The sequence below is a fragment of the Desmodus rotundus genome, chromosome 9 (genome assembly GCF_022682495.2).
Source record: "Desmodus rotundus isolate HL8 chromosome 9, HLdesRot8A.1, whole genome shotgun sequence".
Classification (NCBI taxonomy): domain Eukaryota; kingdom Metazoa; phylum Chordata; class Mammalia; order Chiroptera; family Phyllostomidae; genus Desmodus; species Desmodus rotundus.
Window position 1 is genome coordinate 46,296,379 of NC_071395.1, and position 19,170 is coordinate 46,315,548.

The following is a 19,170-nucleotide window of genomic DNA, read 5'->3' on the forward strand; positions in this document are numbered from 1 at the left end:
CCCCATGCAGTACCTGGGTGTACTGCACTGGGTATACAATGATGGTGGACAGGACATGGTTGTTCCTGGTGATTCCTAAGTCTTGCTCAGGAACTGATGCTTCACTCCTTCCTTCTGTCTTGTGTGGGAGAGAGCTTCAGTCTCCATCATCAACCCTACAGGGAGCAATTCTCACTTACACACAGAAACCTTCCTTTCAGAAAACCCATCCAGGGAAGTCTGAGAGCCTGGTAGGTACATTAAGAAAGGGTCAGAGAGGCTGGAACCTGAGAACTTTTACTGAGTCACTAGGACCCTAATCATCCCAGTCCTGAGACCAGATATCTCTGTTTGTGTTCTTGGTTAAGTAACTAATTTATACTTAATTTACTTAATATGTTAACAAGGATGTGTCTGTTTGAATTTGCACTCCAGGGCCAAGAAATGGGACTGGGAGTCCAGTCAGATGGTGCTGTACAATGAGTGAGATGCATGAAATGACTACAGGTAAATGAAAATGCTTCTGAGGAATTTTGTTGTTTTCAGAGATGAAATGGAGCATTAGATGTGGAAAGCAATGCAGTGCAGTGAGTGTTTAAACTAAATTTCTAAGATGAGGTGTATTTCAGCATGTTGTGTATTCATTGAAAGATCCAACCAGTATAAGTAGACAACACCTTGCAATAACAGCGAGGCAGACATTGCAGTATCTTCTCTCATGCTGCATATTCACATGAGAAAATATTTTATAAGTCTAAGATGGAATACTAAGTAGTTTTGCTTCATTACTGATGAGGCTCATATATTTTGGGATTTTGTGTCCTATTATTTCTATATTCAAACAGTTAGTAGAAATTCCTTTCCCACGCTCAGCCTTTCCATACAGTGCACATTTTTCTATGCATTGAATGAAACATTCTGTCATGCTGTTGGGAATATAAATTGAGGACTCACCCACTTCTAGCCAAAGAGTGTAGTGTGCTGAGAAACAATAGTTTTGAAAATTCAGGAATGAAAACATTAAGGTCACACATTGTACCTTAAATCTTAACAACACCAAGACATCCTAGTTCACATTTATATTTATGCCATGATGACTTCACTGTCCCAGCTAACGGGGTGGAAATCTCCAAATATTTTAAAATTTCTGTTCCATTCCCTGTGGATTTTCAAAGTAAAATGCCTACCCAAGGAAGCTAATGAATGCAGACACTTAAGCTCAGTCCCTCCATCTCATGTCACTGGATGACTGACTCTATTAGACCGCCAAGACTGCTGGGAAGTGCTCACACACCAGTCGTTCACAGTGAGCACAGATATGGGAGTACAGGTCTAGGTGTCAGAGCCTGACAAGAGTCTTACTGGTTAATCTCAAGGTGTCTTCAAGGCTGGGTTCCTCCTAGAGGCTCGGGGGAGAACCTGTTTTCTCCTTAATTGCAGTTTGTGTTCTGACCACGTGCATTCCTTGGCTCAGGGCCCTCCCTCCTTCATCAAATACAGCAGTGTTGCATTTTCTCCTGGTCTCCCTCTCTGCATCTAGGGGAGCAGTGTGCTGACATTGTTCCCCTGGATGATCCTGCTCAGCTTCTACCTTAAAGTCAGCTGATTAGCAGCCCTGTTCCTTCTGTTACCCTCATCCTCCAGTTGATATAAAAAACATATTCAAATGTACTGGGGACTAGGATGTGGACACCTTACAGAGGTCAGAATTCTGCCTGCTACAAATTGTTTTTCAGAATACTATGATTCTGTGTCACTCAAGGGCCCTTATACAAAGGATACAGAGATTTAATCATAGCCTCTGGAATGAGTGAATACAATCTTCCTCCAAAACTCTATGCAAAGACAATATCTGGATCACAGGAACTGAGACAACCTGTAATTGAGTCTAACAGAACGACAGCCTTTCTTCTCAGAGAGTGGTCCCCAGACCAGGACCTGCAGTGTCAACACTACCTGGGAGCTTGTCAGATACACAGCTTCTCTGAGCCTGAAGAATCTGCTGAGTCAGATTCTGCATTTGAACTCGAATCCTGGGTACACTATATGCATTTGAAACTGAGGAAGTGCTGGTCTAAACTAGATTTTGTTACCTTTTACAATTTACATTTGGGGATGGATAATAAATAGAGGGGTATTTATTTGTGAGAGCATGAATTGTAGGTGTTTAGTGGTATCCCTTTAGACATTGCTAGGTGTAAAATAACTTTGGGTTGAGACCCCCTGACTGGAAGAAACCAGAAAAAATCATAACCAAGGCCCTTCATATACTCTGATATTACTTTTGAGCAAATTGCTAAACCCTTTCAGCTCCTCCCTAAGGCCTTGGTACCACTCATACCCACTGCCAGGTACACACTTGCTCATACAACCTTGATCTCCCTCCCTTTCTCTCTTGAGTTGAGAGCTGAAACGTTACTTGTTGGCAGGTCTTGCCTAAAAACCCATGAGAAATAGAATGTCCTAGACACTTTCCCTTTTAGACCTGCTTTTGTTTTCTTCATAGGAATTGTCACCATGTGTAATGTTATATTTATTTCTATTTTTTGCTTCTACATTCTTTCCTCAATATTGGCTTGTAGGGACTTGTGCTCTTCAGCACCATCTCCTCACAGCTTAGGCAGTGCTGAAAACACAGTAGGCACTCAGTTTGTATTCCTGAAAAACTTGAATAATTCATCCTTAATACTGTGGTTAGGTTAACACCTTAGGGGGAAAAAAGAACAGATTGGGACAAAAATTTGTGCTCTGATTAACACAGAAAACTCCTAGAGGGGAACAAATCCATCCCCAAATACTGAAATTGGTATCTTAACTACAATGAATAAACTGTAGCATTACAGCTATATGAGTAATACTGGTTTGTATGATAATTACCCCTGTTCTTTTTCTCTTTCTTCAAAGTCACCTCCACCTCATGGATTCAGGGAACATCACAAGAGTGTCAGAATTTCTTCTCCTGGGACTGTCAGAGGAACCAGAACTGCAGCCTCTCCTATTTGGGCTCTTCCTCTCTATGTACCTGATCACTGTGTTGGGAAACCTGCTCATCATCCTGGCTGTCAGCTTAGACACCCACCTCCACACGCCCATGTACTTCTTCCTCTCTAATCTGTCCATGGTAGACATCTGTTTCACCTCCACCACCATCCCAAAGATGCTGGTGAACATCCAGACACAGAGTAAAGCCATCACTTACGCAGGCTGCATCACTCAGATGTGTTTTTCCTTACTCTTTGCAGTGTTGGATGATATCCTCCTGACTGTGATGGCCTATGACCGATATGTGGCCATCTGTCACCCCCTGCACTACATGGTCATCGTGAACCCCCGGCTCTGTGGACTGATGCTTCTGGTGTCCTGGATCATAAGTGTCCTGAATTCCCTGTTACAGTGCTTGATGGTGTTGAAGCTATCCTTCTGCCCAGACTTGGAAATCCCCCACTTTTTCTGTGAACTCAACCAGATTACCCAACTTGCCTGTTCTGACACCTTTCTTAATAACATTGTGATTTATTTTATAACTGTGTTACTAGGTAGTGGTCCCCTGGCTGGGATCCTTTACTCTTACTCTAAGATACTGTCCTCCATATGGGCAATCCCATCAGCTCAGGGCAAGTATAAAGCATTTTCCACCTGTGCATCTCACCTCTCAGTTGTCCTCTTATTTTACTGTACGAGCCTAGCAGTGTATCTCAGCTCTGCTGTTACCAACAGCTCACAGTCAAGTGCAATCGCCTCAGTATTGTACACCGTGGTCACACCAATGCTGAACCCCTTCATCTACAGTCTTAGGAACAAGGATATAAAAAGAGCTCTCAAAAGATTCTTTGTGGTGGCAGGTACACAAGGGACAATCACTTGGTGCTGAAAAATTATATTTGCCTTCTTTGCCCTAAGATTCAAAACCAGAAATTGTGATAATTTAATCAGATTTGGGGTTTTGAACTTCCTCGTTTCATTTCTGTCCTGGAATTTGTTTTTTTTGTTTCAACTTCTTTATACAGTTGAAGTCACCATTTTATTAAACTTTGTACTTTATCTATTATATACACAGATTTTCCCTTTCTCCTTTTTCCTAAAATCAAAAGGTTTTTTCCCACCTTCATTAGATATATTTGAAAGTGTTTCTTTAATTCTTTGGCAACACTGATGTCTTTAGAATAATTTCTTCTCAAATGACATACAGGGCTGGCACACGTAAGGCTTGCTTGAGTGTGGTTAGTAGGGTATGTGAATGCCTCACATGAAATTGACTGCAATTTCAACATCTCACCTAAAATGTCATATGTTGTGTTTGACTGTGATACTGTTATGTTACAGAATTACATGCTTATGACTTTGTAAAAAAAGGAGCTTTATTAGTGCCAGACCCTATATATCATTGTAAGTAATTTCTTCTTGTTTTGTAGATAGAGTAGTAAAGGGTTTTCTAAAAAAGAATTTAATAACATGTTAATTCTTGTATAAAATTTACAAAAATTTTATGTATGTTCTTGTGTGTAATTCCAAATTAATTTTAATCCCTGGATATATCCATTGTCTAACTTATGTGCTTTGATCTTATTGAAATTGCTTCTAATTAAAAATAAAAATGCATATCTTTCAAATTTCAAAATGAAATAAATAAAATTAAAAATGAAAAGGGTACTCTATGGTTGGGGGCAACACGACTGCTTATGCAGCAGCTGTGTCATGCATCTGGCACTGTGATTACAAAAAAGATCAGGAAAAAGACAAGGTTGTCCAATTTCACCACTTCTATTCAACATAGTACTGGCAGTCCTAGCCACAGTGATCAGATGAGAAAAGAAATAAAAGGCATCCAAATTAGAAAAGAGGAATCAAAACTGTCACTGTTTGCAGATGACATGATGGTGTATATAGAACACCCTATAGACTCCACCAAAAAACTGCTCGACCTCATAAGCAAATTTGGCAAAACAGCAGGACACAAGGTCAATATTCAGAAATCAAAGGCATTTTTGTACAGCAAAAAATGAAATATCAGAAAAAAATCTCATTTGCTATAGCCCCAAGAAAAATAAAGTACCTAAGATAAACCTAACCAAGGAGGTAAAAGACCTATACTCAGAAAACTACACAACATTGAGGAAGAAATTAAGGAAGACACAAACAAATGGAAGCATGTACCATGTTCATGGATCAGAATAATTAACATCATCAAAATGTCCATAATACCCAAAGCAATTTATAGGTTCAATGCAATCCCTATTAAAATACCAATGACATATTTCACAAATATAGAACAAACATTTCAAAAACTTATATGGAACAATAAATGACCCCAAATAGCTGCAGTAATTTTGAGAAAGAACAATAAAGCAAGAGGGATCACAATACCTGATATGAAACTGTATTACAAGCCCACTGTAATCAATACAGCCTGATACTGACATAAGAACAGACACATAGACTAATGGAACAGAACAGAGAGCCCAGAAACGAACCCAATTCTCTATGGTCAATTAATATTTGACAAAGGGGCAAGAAGCATAAAATGGAGTAAAAATAGCCTCTTCCACAAATTGTGTTGGGAGATCTGGACAGCTACATGCCAAAAAATGAAACTTGATCACCAACTTACACCATACACAAAAATAAATTCAAGATGGATAAAAGACTTAAATATAAGTTGTGACACCATAAAAGTCCTTGAGGAAAACATAGGCAGGAAAATCTCAGATACTCCACATAGCAATATTTTCACCAATATGTCCCCTAGAGAAAGGGACATAAAGGAAAGAATAAACAAATGGGACCTCATCAAAATAAAAAGCTTGTGCATGGCTAAAGAAAACAGTATTAAAATAAAAAGACAACCAACTGTACGGGAAAACATATTTGCCAATGATACCTCAGACAAATGTTTAATCTAAAAAATATATAAAGAACTCACATGACTCCATTCTAAGAAGACAAGCAACACAATTAAACAATGGGCAAAAGACTTGAACAGATACTTCTCCAAGGAGGACATACAGAAGGTCCAGAGACATGAAAAGATGCTCAGTATCACTAGCCATCAGAAAGATGCAAATTAAAACCACAATGAGATACCACCTTACACTGGTCAGAATGGCCATCATAAACAAATCAAGAAGTAACAATCAACAAATGTTGGAGAGGTTGTGGAGAAAAGGAAACCCTAGAGCACTGTTGGTGGGAATGCAGACTGGTGTAACCACTACAGAAAAGAGTATGGAATTTCCTCAGAAAACTAAAAATGGAATTGCCTTTTGACCCATCAATTCCACTGCTAAGATTATATCCTAAGAACCCTGAAACACCAATCCAAAAGACCCTATACACCCCAATGTTCATAGCAGCACAATTTACAATAGCTAAGTGCTGGAAGCAACCTAGGTGCCCATCAGTAAATGAATGGATCAAAAAACTATGGTACATTTACACAATGGAACTCTATGCAGCAGAAAGGAAGAAGGAGCTCCTACCCTTTGTGATGGCAAATGTAGCCCTGGATGGCACTGGAGAACATTATGCTAAGCGAAATAAGCCAGGTTGTGAAAGACAAATACCATATGATCTCACCTTTAACAGGAACCTAATCAACAAAACAAACAAGCAAGCAATGTATAACCAAAGACACTGAAATTGAGAAAAGGCCGACAGTGACCAGAGGGGAGAGCAGAGGGAATTTCAGGGGAAAAGGGTGAAGGGTTTGTAGAAACAATTATAAAGGACACATGGACAATAATGGGGGTGGGGTGGGGTGAGGATTAGGCTGCAGTGGGGAGAAAATGCAGAGAACTGTGCTTGAATAACAATAAAATTAGAGAAGAAAAAAATTATTTTATTGTTGTTCAGTTACAGTTGTCTGATGCCAACTCCAGCCCTCAGGATCTGTGTGTTGTGGCTGCAACAAACAAATTCACACAGACTACAGAAGTCCTATGGAGAAAAAAGGACAGCATGGCCACTCTCTAAGTGAAAGTGAGGGCCCTGACCCTGCCTGGACAGGCTTTTATTGCTTTTCTGGGTACATTACATTGAGGATGGTCCTCATTTGCTATGCACAGGTTCGCTGTAGGTGATTACCTTTTACAGATAACAAAGGAAAGAATGATGCTAATTACTTCAAAGAGAAGGATGTTGCAGATTAAGGGAAAAAGTGGTTGAACTGGTTACACTCTATACTTGGGAGGTTTAGCACAGACTTTAGGAAGCCATTTTAGACATACCCAGTAAACATTAGCTGCCTCATTGCAGGGTAAAGGAGTTTTAGCAAAAGCAAGCCTCAAAGCAGCCTAGGTATAATGCAGGCTTGGTTTCCCACAGGAAAACCAATCGGTGGGTTTGGCTTCCTCTGTGCCAACTCACACTTGTTGGATTTCTTATAGGGCTGGGCTACATTTGCCATGACAAGTGGATAGGTTCCCTATAATTCTCTGCATTTTCCCTTACCACTGCCTCCGACCCCAGCCAAACACACCTCCCTCCCCTGCTTCCACCCTCCCCTTTAGTTTTCTCCATGAGTCCTTCATAGTAGTTTCTGAAAACCTTTACCCCCATTATCTCCTCCCCCCACCCCTCTGGTTATTGTTAGATTGCTCTTAATCTCAATGTCTCTAGTTATATTTTGCTTGCTCGTTTGTTTTGTTGATTAGGTTCCACTTAAAGGTGAGATCATATGGTATTTGTCCCTCAACACCTGGCTTATTTCACTTAGCATGATGCTCTCCAGTTCCACCCATGCTATGGCAAAGGGTAGGAGTTCCTTCTTTCCTTCTGGTGTGTAGTATTCTATTGTGTAAATGTACCATAGTTTTTTGATCCATTCATTTACTGATGGGCACTTAGGTTTCTTCCAGCACTTGGCTATTGTAAATTGTGCTGCTATGAACATTGGGGTGCATAGGTTCTTTTGGATTGGTGTTTCAGGGTTCTTAGAACATAATCTGAGCAGCAAAATTGCTGGGCCAAAAGGCAGATCCATTTTTAGTTTTCTGAGGAAATTCCATACTGTTATTCACAGTAGCTGTACCAGTCTGCATTCCCACCAACAGTGCACTAGGGTTCCCTTTTCTCCACAACCTCTCCAATACTTGTTTGTTGATTTGTTTATGATGGCCATTCTAACTGATGTGAAGTGGTATCGCATTGTGGTTTTAATTTGCATCTCTCTGATGGCTAGTGATGCTGAACATCTTTTCATGTCTCTGTACTCTGTATATATCTTCCTTGCAGAAGTGTCTGTTCTAGTCTTTTGTGCATTTTTTAATTTGGTTACTTGTCTTAGACTGGAGTTGTGTGAATTCTTTTTTTTTTTTACTCTTTTTAAAAAATATATATTTATTGATTATACTATTACAGTTGTCCCATTCCTCCCCCCACTCCACTCCATCCTGTCCACCCCCTCCCTCCCACATTCCCCCCCTATAGTTCATGTCCATGGGCCATACTTATAAGTTCTTTGGCTTCTACATTTCCTACACTATTCTTACCCTCCCCCTGTCTATTTTCCACCTATCATCTGTGCTACTTCTTCTCTGTACCTTTGCCTCACTCTCCCCCTCCCACTCCCCTATTGACATCCCTCCATGTGATCTCCATCTCTATGGTTCTGTTCCTGTTCTAGTTGTTTGCCTAGTGTGCTCTTGTTTTTGTTTTAGGTGTGGTCGTTAATAACTGTGAGTTTGTTGTCATTTTTACTGTTCCTATTTTTGATCTTCTTTTGCTTAGGTAACTCCCTTTAACATTTCCTATAATAAGGGCTTGGTGATGATGAACTTCTTTAACTTGACCTTATCTGAGAAGCACTTGATCTTCCTTTCTATTTTAAATGATAGCTTTGCTGGATACAGTAATCTTGAATGTAGGTCCTTGCCTTTCATGACTTGGAATACTTCTTGCCAGCCCCTTCTTGCCTGTAATGTCTCTTTGGAGAAATCAGCTGACTGTCTTATGGGAACTCCTTTGTAGGTAATTGTCTCTTTTTCTCTTGCTGCTTCTAAGATTCTCTCCTTCTCTTTAATCTTGGTTAATGTAATTATGATGTGCCTTGGTGTGTTCCTCCTTGGGTCCAGCTTCTTTGGGATTCTCTGAGCTTCCTGGACTTCCTGGAAGTCTATTTCCTTTGACAGACTGGGCAAGTTCTCCTTCATTATTTGTTCAAATAAGTTTTCAATTTCTTGCTCTTGTTCTTCTCCTTCTGGCAACCCTATAATTCAGATGTTGGAGCATTTCAAGATGTCCTGGAGGTTCCTAAGCCTCTCCTCATATTTCCGAATTCTTGTTTCTTCATTCTTTTCTGGTTGGATGTTTCTTTCTTCCTTCTGGTCCAAGCCATTGATTTGAGTCCCAGTTTCCTTCGCATCACTATTGGTTCCCTGTACATTTTCCTTTGTTCCTCTTAGCATAGGCTTCATTTTTTCATCCGGTTTTCGAACAAATTCAACCAATTCTGTGAGCATCTTGATAACCAGTGTTTTCAACTGTGCATCTGATAGGTTGGCTATCTCTTCCTCGCTTAGTTGTATTTTTTCTGGAGCTTTGAAGTGTTCTGTCATTTTGGCCATTTTTTTTTTTTTTTGTCTTGGAGCGTCCGTTACTTTAAGGGGCAGAGCCTTAGGTGTTCACAGGGGTGGGGTAACCCTGGTCGCTGCTCTGTGACGCTGTATGTGGGGGAGGTGCTGAGAGGGAGCAATGGCGTCCACTCCCCTCTCCACCGGACTCCAATCTTTCACTCTGCTACCCACAATCAAACTGGGCCCCTCTGGTGCTGGTTCCCGAGTGGGTGGGCCTGTGCACGCCCCAGGCCCCTGTGGGTCTCTCCAACAACCTCTCCTGTGAGGCTGGGAGTCTCTCCTGCTGCTACCCCAACCCCCATGGGCGTTTTCAATCAGAGGTTTGAGGCTTTATTTCCCCCGCGCTGGAACCCTGGGTTGCGCAGTCTGCTTTGTTCCCCAGTGTTCGTCCGGTTTAGCTGTAGTCGAATGTGGGGCCGCTGGGTGCACCGCTCTGCCTGCCCCATTCTCTGCCACTCTGAGTCCAGCCCTCTTGGTTTAAGTGTGCGAGAATGTGGGGCCGCAGTGTCTGCTAGTGGTCAGACTGCCTGCCTGGTTTGTCCCACACTCTGCCAGTCTCGTCCTGCCACAGCCACGCGAGTTCTCTCCGCTTCGGCTGTCCCCATCTCCGCCCCTCCTACCGGTCTGGATGAATGTTTATTTTTTATTTCCTCGGTGTTGGACTTCCTTGTCGTTCAATTTTCGGTCAGTTGTGGTTGTGCGAGGAGGGGCAGTGTGTCTACCTACACCGCCATCTTGGTTCCTGATGAGACGTTTCTTCCCGCGCTGCGGAAGGACACTTCCGTGTGAATTCTTAATGTCCTTTGGAGATCAAACCTTTGTCTGAGGTATCATTGGCAAATATGTTTTCCAATATAGTTGATTCTCTTTTCATTTTAATGCTATTTCTTCAGCCATGCAGAAGTTTTTAATTTGATGAGGTCCCATTTTTTAAATTATTTCCTTTATGTCCCTTGCTTTAGGGGACTTACCAGTGAAGATGTTGCTGTGTGGAATGTCTGAGATTTTCCTGCCAATGATTTCCTCTAGGACTTTTATGGTGTCACACCATATATTTAAGTCTTTTATCCATCTTGAATTTATTTTTGTGTATGGTGCTCAAGTTTCTTTCTTTTTTTTTTTTTTTTTTTTGCCTGTAACTGTCCTGATCTCCCAACACCATTTATTGAAGAGGTTATTTTTACTCCATTTTATGCTTCTTCCTCCTTTGTCAAATATTAATTGACCATAGAGAATTGGGTTTATTTCTGGGCTGTCTGTTCTGTTCCTTTAGTCTATGTGTCTCTTCTTATGCCAGTATCAGGCTGTTTTGTTTTTTTTTTTTGCAGTTTAATTGTTTAAAATTTTTATTGTTATTCAATTGCAGTTGTATGCCTTTTCTCCCCTTCCCTCCCCCCCACCCCAGCTGAACCCACCTCCCTCCCCCACCCACACCCTCCCCCCCGATTTTCTCCATGTGTCCTTTATAATAGTTCCTGCAATCCCCTCTTCCCACTGTCCCCACCCCACTCCCCCCCTGGCCACTGCTAGACTGTTCCCAACCTCAATTTCTCTGGTTGTATTTTGTTTGCTTTTTTCTTCTGTTGATTATGTTCCAGTTAAGGGTGAGATCGTATGGTATTTGTCCCTCACCCCCTGGCTTATTTCACTTAGCATAATGCTCTCCAGTTTCATCCATGCTGTTGCAAAGGGTATAAGCTCCTTCTTTCTCTCTGCTGCGTAGAATTCCATTGTGTAAATATACCCTAGTTTTTGGATCCACTCATTTGCTGATGGGCACTTAGGTTGCTTCCAGTACTTGGCTATTGTAAATTGTGCTGCTATGAACATTGGGGTGCACAGGTTCTTTTGGATTGGTGTTTCAGGGTTCTTAGGGTATAATCCCAGCAGCGGAATTGCTGGGTCCAAGGGCAGTTCCAGTTTTAGTTTTCTGAGGAAATTCCATACTGTTTTCCACAGTGGCCTCACCAGTCTGCATTCCCACCAACAGTGCACTAGGGTTCCCTTTTCTCCGCATCCTCTCCAACATTTGTTTGTGGATTTGTTTCTGTTGGCCACTCTGACTGGTGTGAGATGGTACCTCATTGTGGTTTTAATTTGCATCTCTCTGATGGCTAGTGATGCTGAGCATCTTTTCATATGTCTCTGGGCCCTCTGTATGTCTTCCTTGGAGAAGTGTATGTTCAAGTCCTTTGCCCATTTTTTAATTGGGTTGTTTGTCTTTCTGGAATGGAGTCATGTGAGTTCTTTATATATTTTGGAGATCAGGCCCGTGTCTGAGATATCGTTGGCAAATATGTTTTCCCATACTTATCAGGCTGTTTTGATTACAGTGGGCTTGTAATACAGTTTCATATCAGATATTGTGATCCCTCCTACTTTGTTCTTCTTTCTCAAAATTGTTGCAGCTATTTGGGGTCCTTTATGGTTCCATATATATGATCTCACCTTTAACTGGAACATAATCAACAAAAGAACAAAGCAAACAAAATATAACCAGAGACATTGAAATTAAGAACAATGTAACAATAGCCAGAGGGGAGTGTGGAGGGGATAGTGGGAAGAGGGGTGTATAGGAGTTATTATAAAGGACACAAAGACAAAATCAAGGGGTAGGGTAGAGGTGGGGGAGGGGGGTGGGACTGGCTGGGATGGGGTGGAGGGATGGGGAGAAAATGCAGACAATTGTAATAAAAAACCGAAAAAAATAAAAAGTGTATCAAAAAAATAAATAAATTTCTGAAGTGTTTGTTCTATATCTGTGAAATATGTCATTGGTACTTTATTAGGGATTGCGTTGAATCTATAAATTGCTTTTGGTACTATGGACATTTTGATGATGTTAATTCTTCCAATCCATGAACATGCTTCCATTTGTCTGTGACTTCTTTAGTTTCTTTCTTCAGTGTTGTGTAGTTTTCTGAGTACAGGTCTTTTACCTCCTTGGTTAGGTTGATTCCTAGGTACTTTATTTTTCTTGTTGCTATATCAAATGGGGTTTTTTTCCTGATTTCTGTTTCTGATGTTTCATTGTTGGTATACAAGAATCCTTTGATTTCTGAGTATTGACTTTGTGTCCTGCTGTTTTGCCAAATTCACTTATGAGGTCGAGGAGTTTTTTGGTGGAGTCTATAGGCTTTTCTATGTACACTATCATGTCATCTGTAAACAGTGACAATTTTGTTTCCTCCTTTCCAATTTGGATGCCCCCCCCCCCCTTTTCTTGTCTTACTGCTGTGGCTAGGACTTTCAATACTATGGTGAATAGAAGTGGTGAAATTGGACAACCTTGTCTTGTTCCTGAAATTAGTGGGAAAGTTTTTAATTTTTTTCTCATTGAGTATGATGTTGGCTGTATTTCTCTCATATATGGCCTTTATTATGTTGAGGAATGCTCCCTCTATTCCCACTTTGCTGAGTGTTTTTTATCATAAATGGGTGCTGTACCTTATCGAATTCTTTTTCTGCACCAATGATATGATCATGTGAATTTTGTCTTTCCTTTTTTTTGCCATTGACAATATTCTTTATTAGTCATTATTCTTGTTATTTTTTTAATTTTTAATTTTTTTCATTGTTATTCAATTACAGTTGTATGCCTTTTCTCCCCATTGTCGTTTCTTTTGTTTATATCATGTATTACATTTATTGATTCGTAAATGTTGTGCCATCCTTGAATCCCTGGAATGAATCTCTCTTGATCATGGTGGATGATCTTTTTAATGTATTGCTGGATGCGATTTGCCAATAATTGGTTGAGGATTTTACCATCTATGTTCATCAGAGATATTGGCCTGAAGTTTTGTTTCTTTATGTTGTCTTTAACTGGTTTTGGGATTAGGATGATGCTGGCTTCATAAAAAGACTTTGGGAGTCTTCCATCTTCTTGAATTTTTTGAAATAATCTGTGAAGGATAAGGGTTAGCTCTTCCTTAAATGCATTGTAAAATTCTCCTGTGATACCATCTGGTCCAGGGCTTTTGTGTGTTGGAAGCTTTTTGATTACTACTTCAGTTTCATCAGCTGTTATCAGTCTGTCCAGGCTTTCTGTTTCTTCTTCATTCATTTTTGGAAGATTATATTTTTGCAGTAATTTGTCCATTTCACCTAGGTTTTCATATTTCTTTGCATACAGTTCTTCATAGTAATTTCTTACAATCGTTTGTATTTCTGCGGTATCAGGTGTAATCTCTCCTCTTTAATTTTTGATTGTTTTTATTTGGGTCCTATCTCTTTTTTTCCAGATGAGTCTGTTTAAAGGCTTGTCGATTTTGTTTATCTTTTCACAGAACCAGCTCCTGGATTCATTGATCCTTAGAATTGTGCTTTCAGTCTCTATGTCATTTAACTCTGCTCTGATCTTGGTTATTTCCTTCCTTCTGCTTGCTCTGGGCTGTCTTTGTTGTTGTTCCTTGCATTCTTGTAGAGGTAGGGCTAGGTTGTTTATTTGAAATATTTCTCTTTTTTAGGTAAGTTTGCATCTCTATGAACTTTTCTCTCTGGACTGTCTTCAATTGTCCTGTAAGGTTTGGATTGTTGTGAGTTCATTGTCATTTGTTTCTAGAATCTTTTTGATTTCTTCCCTAATCTCATTCTTGACCCATTCATTGTTTAATAGAATGGTATTCAATCTCCATGAGTTTGTGTGTTTTTGGTTTTTATCCTTGGGGTTAGTTTCTAGTTTCAGTCCCTTGTGGTAAGAGAAAATTCTTGACATGATTTTAATTTTCATGAATTTGTTGAGGGTTTTTTTGTGTTAAAATATTACTTATATTGTAGTGATATTTATGTTTTTAATGTTTTATGGTTTATGCTTTTACAATTTTCCCAATTTTCCCATTCTTGCCCCTCCACTCAGCCCACCCCGCACTTCCATAGTCAATCCCCACATCATTGTCCATGTCCATGAGTCCTTCACATATATTCTTTGACTAACCCCCCCACCTTCTTTCCACCAGTCCCCTATACAGCCTTCAGCCTATTCCATGGTTTTATGCCTGTGGTTTTGTTTTGTTATTAGTTTATTTTGTTCATTAGATTCCTCTTAAGTGAGATTGTAGGATATTTGTTTTTCATCAATTGGCTCAATTCACTTAGCATAATAGCCTCTAGTTCCATCCCTGCTGTCACAAAAGGTAGGAATTCCTTATTTTTTTCTTCTGTGTACTACTCCATTGTGTAAATGTAGCACAGTTTTTTAATCCACGCAACTACTTATTGGCACTTAGTCTATTCCCTGCACTTGACTATTATAAATAATGCTACTATGAACATAGGGGTGCATAAATTCTTCTGAATTGGTATCTCAGGATATATATTCTTCAGGTATATCCCAGCAGTGGAATCACTGGGTCAAAAGGCATTTCCATTTATAATTTTTTGAGGAAATTCCATACTATTTTCCACAGTGGTTGTGCCAGTCTGCATTCCCACCTAAGTGCACTAGAGTTCCCTTTTCTCCTCATCCTTCCCATCACTTGTTGTTTACTGATTTATTAATCATGGCCATTTGGGCAAGTGTGAGATGATAACTCACTGTGATTTTAATTTGCATCTCTCTGATAGCTAGTGAACTTCGGCATTTTTTTCATATGTCTATGGGCCATCTCTATGTTCTCCTTGGAAATATCTATTCAGGTCATTTGCCTATTTTTTAGTTGGATTGTTTATTTTCCTGGTGTTGAGTCATATGAGTTCTTACATATTTTGGAGATTAAAGCAAACAAGTAGAACAGGAACAGAATCACAGAAATGGAGATTTGTTCACATGGAGGGTTATCAGTGGGGAGGGCGAGAATGGAGTAAAATGTACAGGGAATAAGAAGCATAATTGGTAGGGATAAAATAAACAGGGGGAGGTTAAGAATAGTATAGGAAATAGAAAAGCCAAAGAACTTATATGTACAACACATGGACATGAACTAAGAGGGGGGAAATGCTAGTGTATATATGGGTTAAAGGGGAGAAAAAATAGGACAACTATAATAGCATAATCAATAAATATAGAGAAAAAAAGGAAAAAAATTTGTCTAATGTATCATTGTCAAGTATGTTCTCCCATCCAGTCAGTTCCCCTTTCATTCTGATGGTGATTTCTTTAGCTGGGCAGAAGGTTTTTAATTTGATGTAGTCCCATTTGTTTATTTTTCCTCTATCTCCATTGCCCTGGCTGATATATCAGCAAAAATATTGTTACATGAGATATCTGTCATTTTACTGCCTATGTTTTCTGCTAGGAATTTTATGTAAGTTTAAAGACTTAAATGTAAGTCTTTATTTTGAGTTTACTCTTGTGTATGCTCTGAGTTAGTGATCTAGTTTCATTTTTTTGCAAGTACCAGTCCAGTTCTCCCAGCACCATTTATTGAAGAGACTATCTTTACACCATTGTAGGTTTGTGCTCCCTTTACCAAATATTAATTGACCATAAAGCCATGGTTGTATTTCTGGGATCTCCATTCTGTTCCACTGATCTATGTATCTGTTCTTATGCCAGTACCAGACTGTTTTGATTACAATGGCCTTATGGTATAGTTTTATATCAGGTATTGTGACCCCTCCAACTTTGTTCTTCTTTTCAAGGTAGCTGAGGGTATTTGGATTTTTTTTTTTTGGCTCCATATATATTTTTGGAATATTTGTTCTAGTCTGTGAAATATGCCATTGGTATTTTAATAAGAATTGAATTGAATCTATAGATTGCTTTGAGTAGTATGGATATTTTAGTGATGTTAATTCTTCTAATCCATGAACACAGTATATGCTTCCACTTATTTGTATCTTGCTCAATTTATTTCTTCAGTGTGCTATAGTTTTCCAAGTACAAGTTTTTTACCTCCTTGGTTAAATTTATTCCTAGGTACTTTTTATTTTGTTGCTATAATAAGGTCATGTGTTTTCCTTTGTTCCTCCTCCTAATATTTCATTGTTGGTGTACAAAATTGCCATCAGTTTCTGAATATTGACTTTGTATCCCGCTACTTTGCCACATTCACTTATTTGGTCTAGTAGTTATCTCGTGGAGCCTAGAGAGTTTTCTATGTACATTATGGTGACATCTGTGAATAAGGACAGTTTTACTTCTTCCTTTCCAATTTGGATGCATTTTATTTCTTCCCCTTGTCTGATCACTGTGCCTAGCACATGCAGTACTATGTTGAATAAGAGTGGTGAAAGCAGACACCCTTGTCTTCTTCCCGATCTTAAGGGAAACACTTGTAGTTTCTGTCCATTGATTGTGAGGTTGGCAGGAGGTTTTTCCACATATGGCCTTTATCCTGTTTAGATATGCACCCTCTATTCTCACTCTGCTGAGTATTTTATCATAAATCATGTCTGGATTTTATCAAATGATTTTTCTGCATGCATTGATAGGACCATGTGATTTTTGTCTTTCATTTTGTTTATATGACATGTCATATGCAAATTTTAAAATTTAAGAGAGATGTAAAAGTGACTTCCAGGGTCTCCATTACCTGCAGCTCAAAATAATCCACATACACAACTGTGGTTAATCATTCTGAATAGCTACATTAGTGACCCAAACCCATTCTTTAGCATGTATCTGTCTAATTTTCTAATTCCCATTTATTGGAGACACTACCCTTTTCCCCATTTCTGGCTCCTTTGTGCTAAATTAGTTACCTTAGTGTATGGGTTTATTTCTGGGTTCTCTATCGTGTTTCATTGACCTATGAATATATTTTTATACCAGTACCATGCTGCTTTAATTACTATAGCTTTCTAAAGTAGTTTGAAATTTGTGAGTGTGATGCCTCCAGCCTTGTTTTGGATTTTCAAGATTGCTTTGGCTGTTGAGGGTCTTTTGTGGTTCCATACAAATTAAAGGATTGTTTGTTCTATTTCTGTAGAAATGACACTGGAATTTTGATGGAGATTGCATTGAGCCTGTAGATTGTTTTGAGTATGTTAAAAAAAAGATTCAACTTAGAAAATTGGAAGTTCTAATAGGCTTTACAAAGTAAGTCACCCATCAGGAAGTATCTCATAGCAACTAAGAGGGAGCTCTGATGGCCTATACAAATTGGAAGGTTTATATAGAAAGAAGAATGGGGCAAGGGAGTTATTAACAAGAAAAAAAGGATTCTTTGGAGCCTTGATATATTTTCAACAGGGCACAAGGACAAGGGGGTTTATATAAATATATTTTTCTATGTATCTTAAGACCCGATTTTTAATATTTTTTCTATTTTGAAGTTTTTATCATGCAGATTCCTTTTTCATTCTAGGGGATGGAGAGGGCAGGTGTGACAGATTACAGTACTGGTGTTTCACCAGAAAATTCCAGCCTGGTCCATTAAAGTCACATTCCTAGGAGATGTTGAAACTGCCATTAGATGCACTATTAAATCTCAGTTTGCTGTCATGGGCTTTTAGCACTAGTGATGCCATTTTGAGCCTGGGGTATGGACATGTTCACAATATCAATTCTTCCAAGCACTGAGCACAGTATATTTTTCCATTTGCTTGTGTCTTCTTCAGTAACATTCAGCTGTACCTCATAGTTTTCAATGTACAGGTTTTTCACTTCCTGGGTTGTGTTTACTCCCAGTTTCATTTTTTTGATGCAACTGCAAATGGGATTGTTTTCCTAATTTCTATCTCTGACACTTTCTTATTAGACACTACAGATTTATGTAAACTGATTTTGTATTCCACAGCAGTACTGAATTCACTTATTAGTTCTAGTAAAGTTTCATATTTTAAATAATTTATTGGAGTTAATGACTGAAATAAATTGAACGTACTTAAAGTGCAAAATTTGTTGAATTAAAGGAGGCATACAGAAATGATGGGTTCCAATACCTTTTTAAAAAATAAATCCTCTTTGGCGACAAAACCCAGTCAATACTATTTTTCAGTCCATAATAACACTTTGAAGTTGGAGAAGGGCTGGTCTCAACTACGTTATATTACCTACTAAATTTGACATAATTATTTGTGTTGGGTATTGTTAGTACTTAGCAGCCTCCTTTCAGACACTGCCCCAGAGCTTGGGGGAAAACCATCCCTGGCTGGGAACCACTCCAGTGTGTGAGAACTGGGAGCAGCCTGGCATTCCAATCATTTCCGATTCTTTACTCCGATTATAACTTCAGGCAAATCATTGAACTCCTTCTAGCCCCATTTTGGCAATGGGGAATGGAATTCATAATTGTTCCACCTCACAGAAACAATGTTCATAAAATTAAGATCAGTAATGCTAATAATAAGGTACTAAAGTCAGATTACATAGCATAAAATTGTATAAATGCATCTCCTAGTTAACAAAGATTTTCTATTGAGGGAATAAATGGCAGCCCTTCTGATCTGAGTATGAAATTTCTCATTGATTTGGCAAATGAAGTCAAGGAGTGCAGTGCCCAAAACTTTACATCAAAGTTACAGAGTTGTCTCCCTTGTTAGGGAGAAATAGCAATTGCCAGGAGGTGTCATGGGCTGTGCCCCACCAGAAGTCCATGAATTGAAGTCCCAAGGGTCCTAGTCAAGACAGTGTTTTCAGTATTAGAATTTGAGAAACTTTAACTGAAAGTGCTGGGAGGTGACAAGATTCCCTTGACTTCAAATCTAATCCCTTAGAAAGAGAGAGTCAATAGGGGAA

The 19,170-nt window shown here is 39.2% G+C and overlaps 1 protein-coding gene across 1 annotated transcript; it reads left to right on the forward strand.

Annotated features, from left to right (window-relative positions):
- LOC128779315 (olfactory receptor 7A10) lies at positions 1-4,539 on the forward strand. Its single transcript, XM_053912025.2, has 3 exons — positions 1-230; positions 415-486; positions 2,884-4,539. The coding sequence occupies exon 3, from the start codon at positions 2,897-2,899 to the stop codon at positions 3,848-3,850; it is 954 nt and encodes a 317-aa protein (XP_053768000.1). The 5' UTR covers positions 1-230; positions 415-486; positions 2,884-2,896; the 3' UTR covers positions 3,851-4,539.
- The last annotated feature ends 14,631 nt before the right edge of the window (positions 4,540-19,170 follow it).

What these genes read in the sequence shown, in the direction of transcription:
- LOC128779315 (XM_053912025.2), top strand. Translation starts at nt 2,897, where the DNA reads ATGGATTCAGGGAACATCACAAGAGTGTCAGAATTTCTTCTCCTGGGA.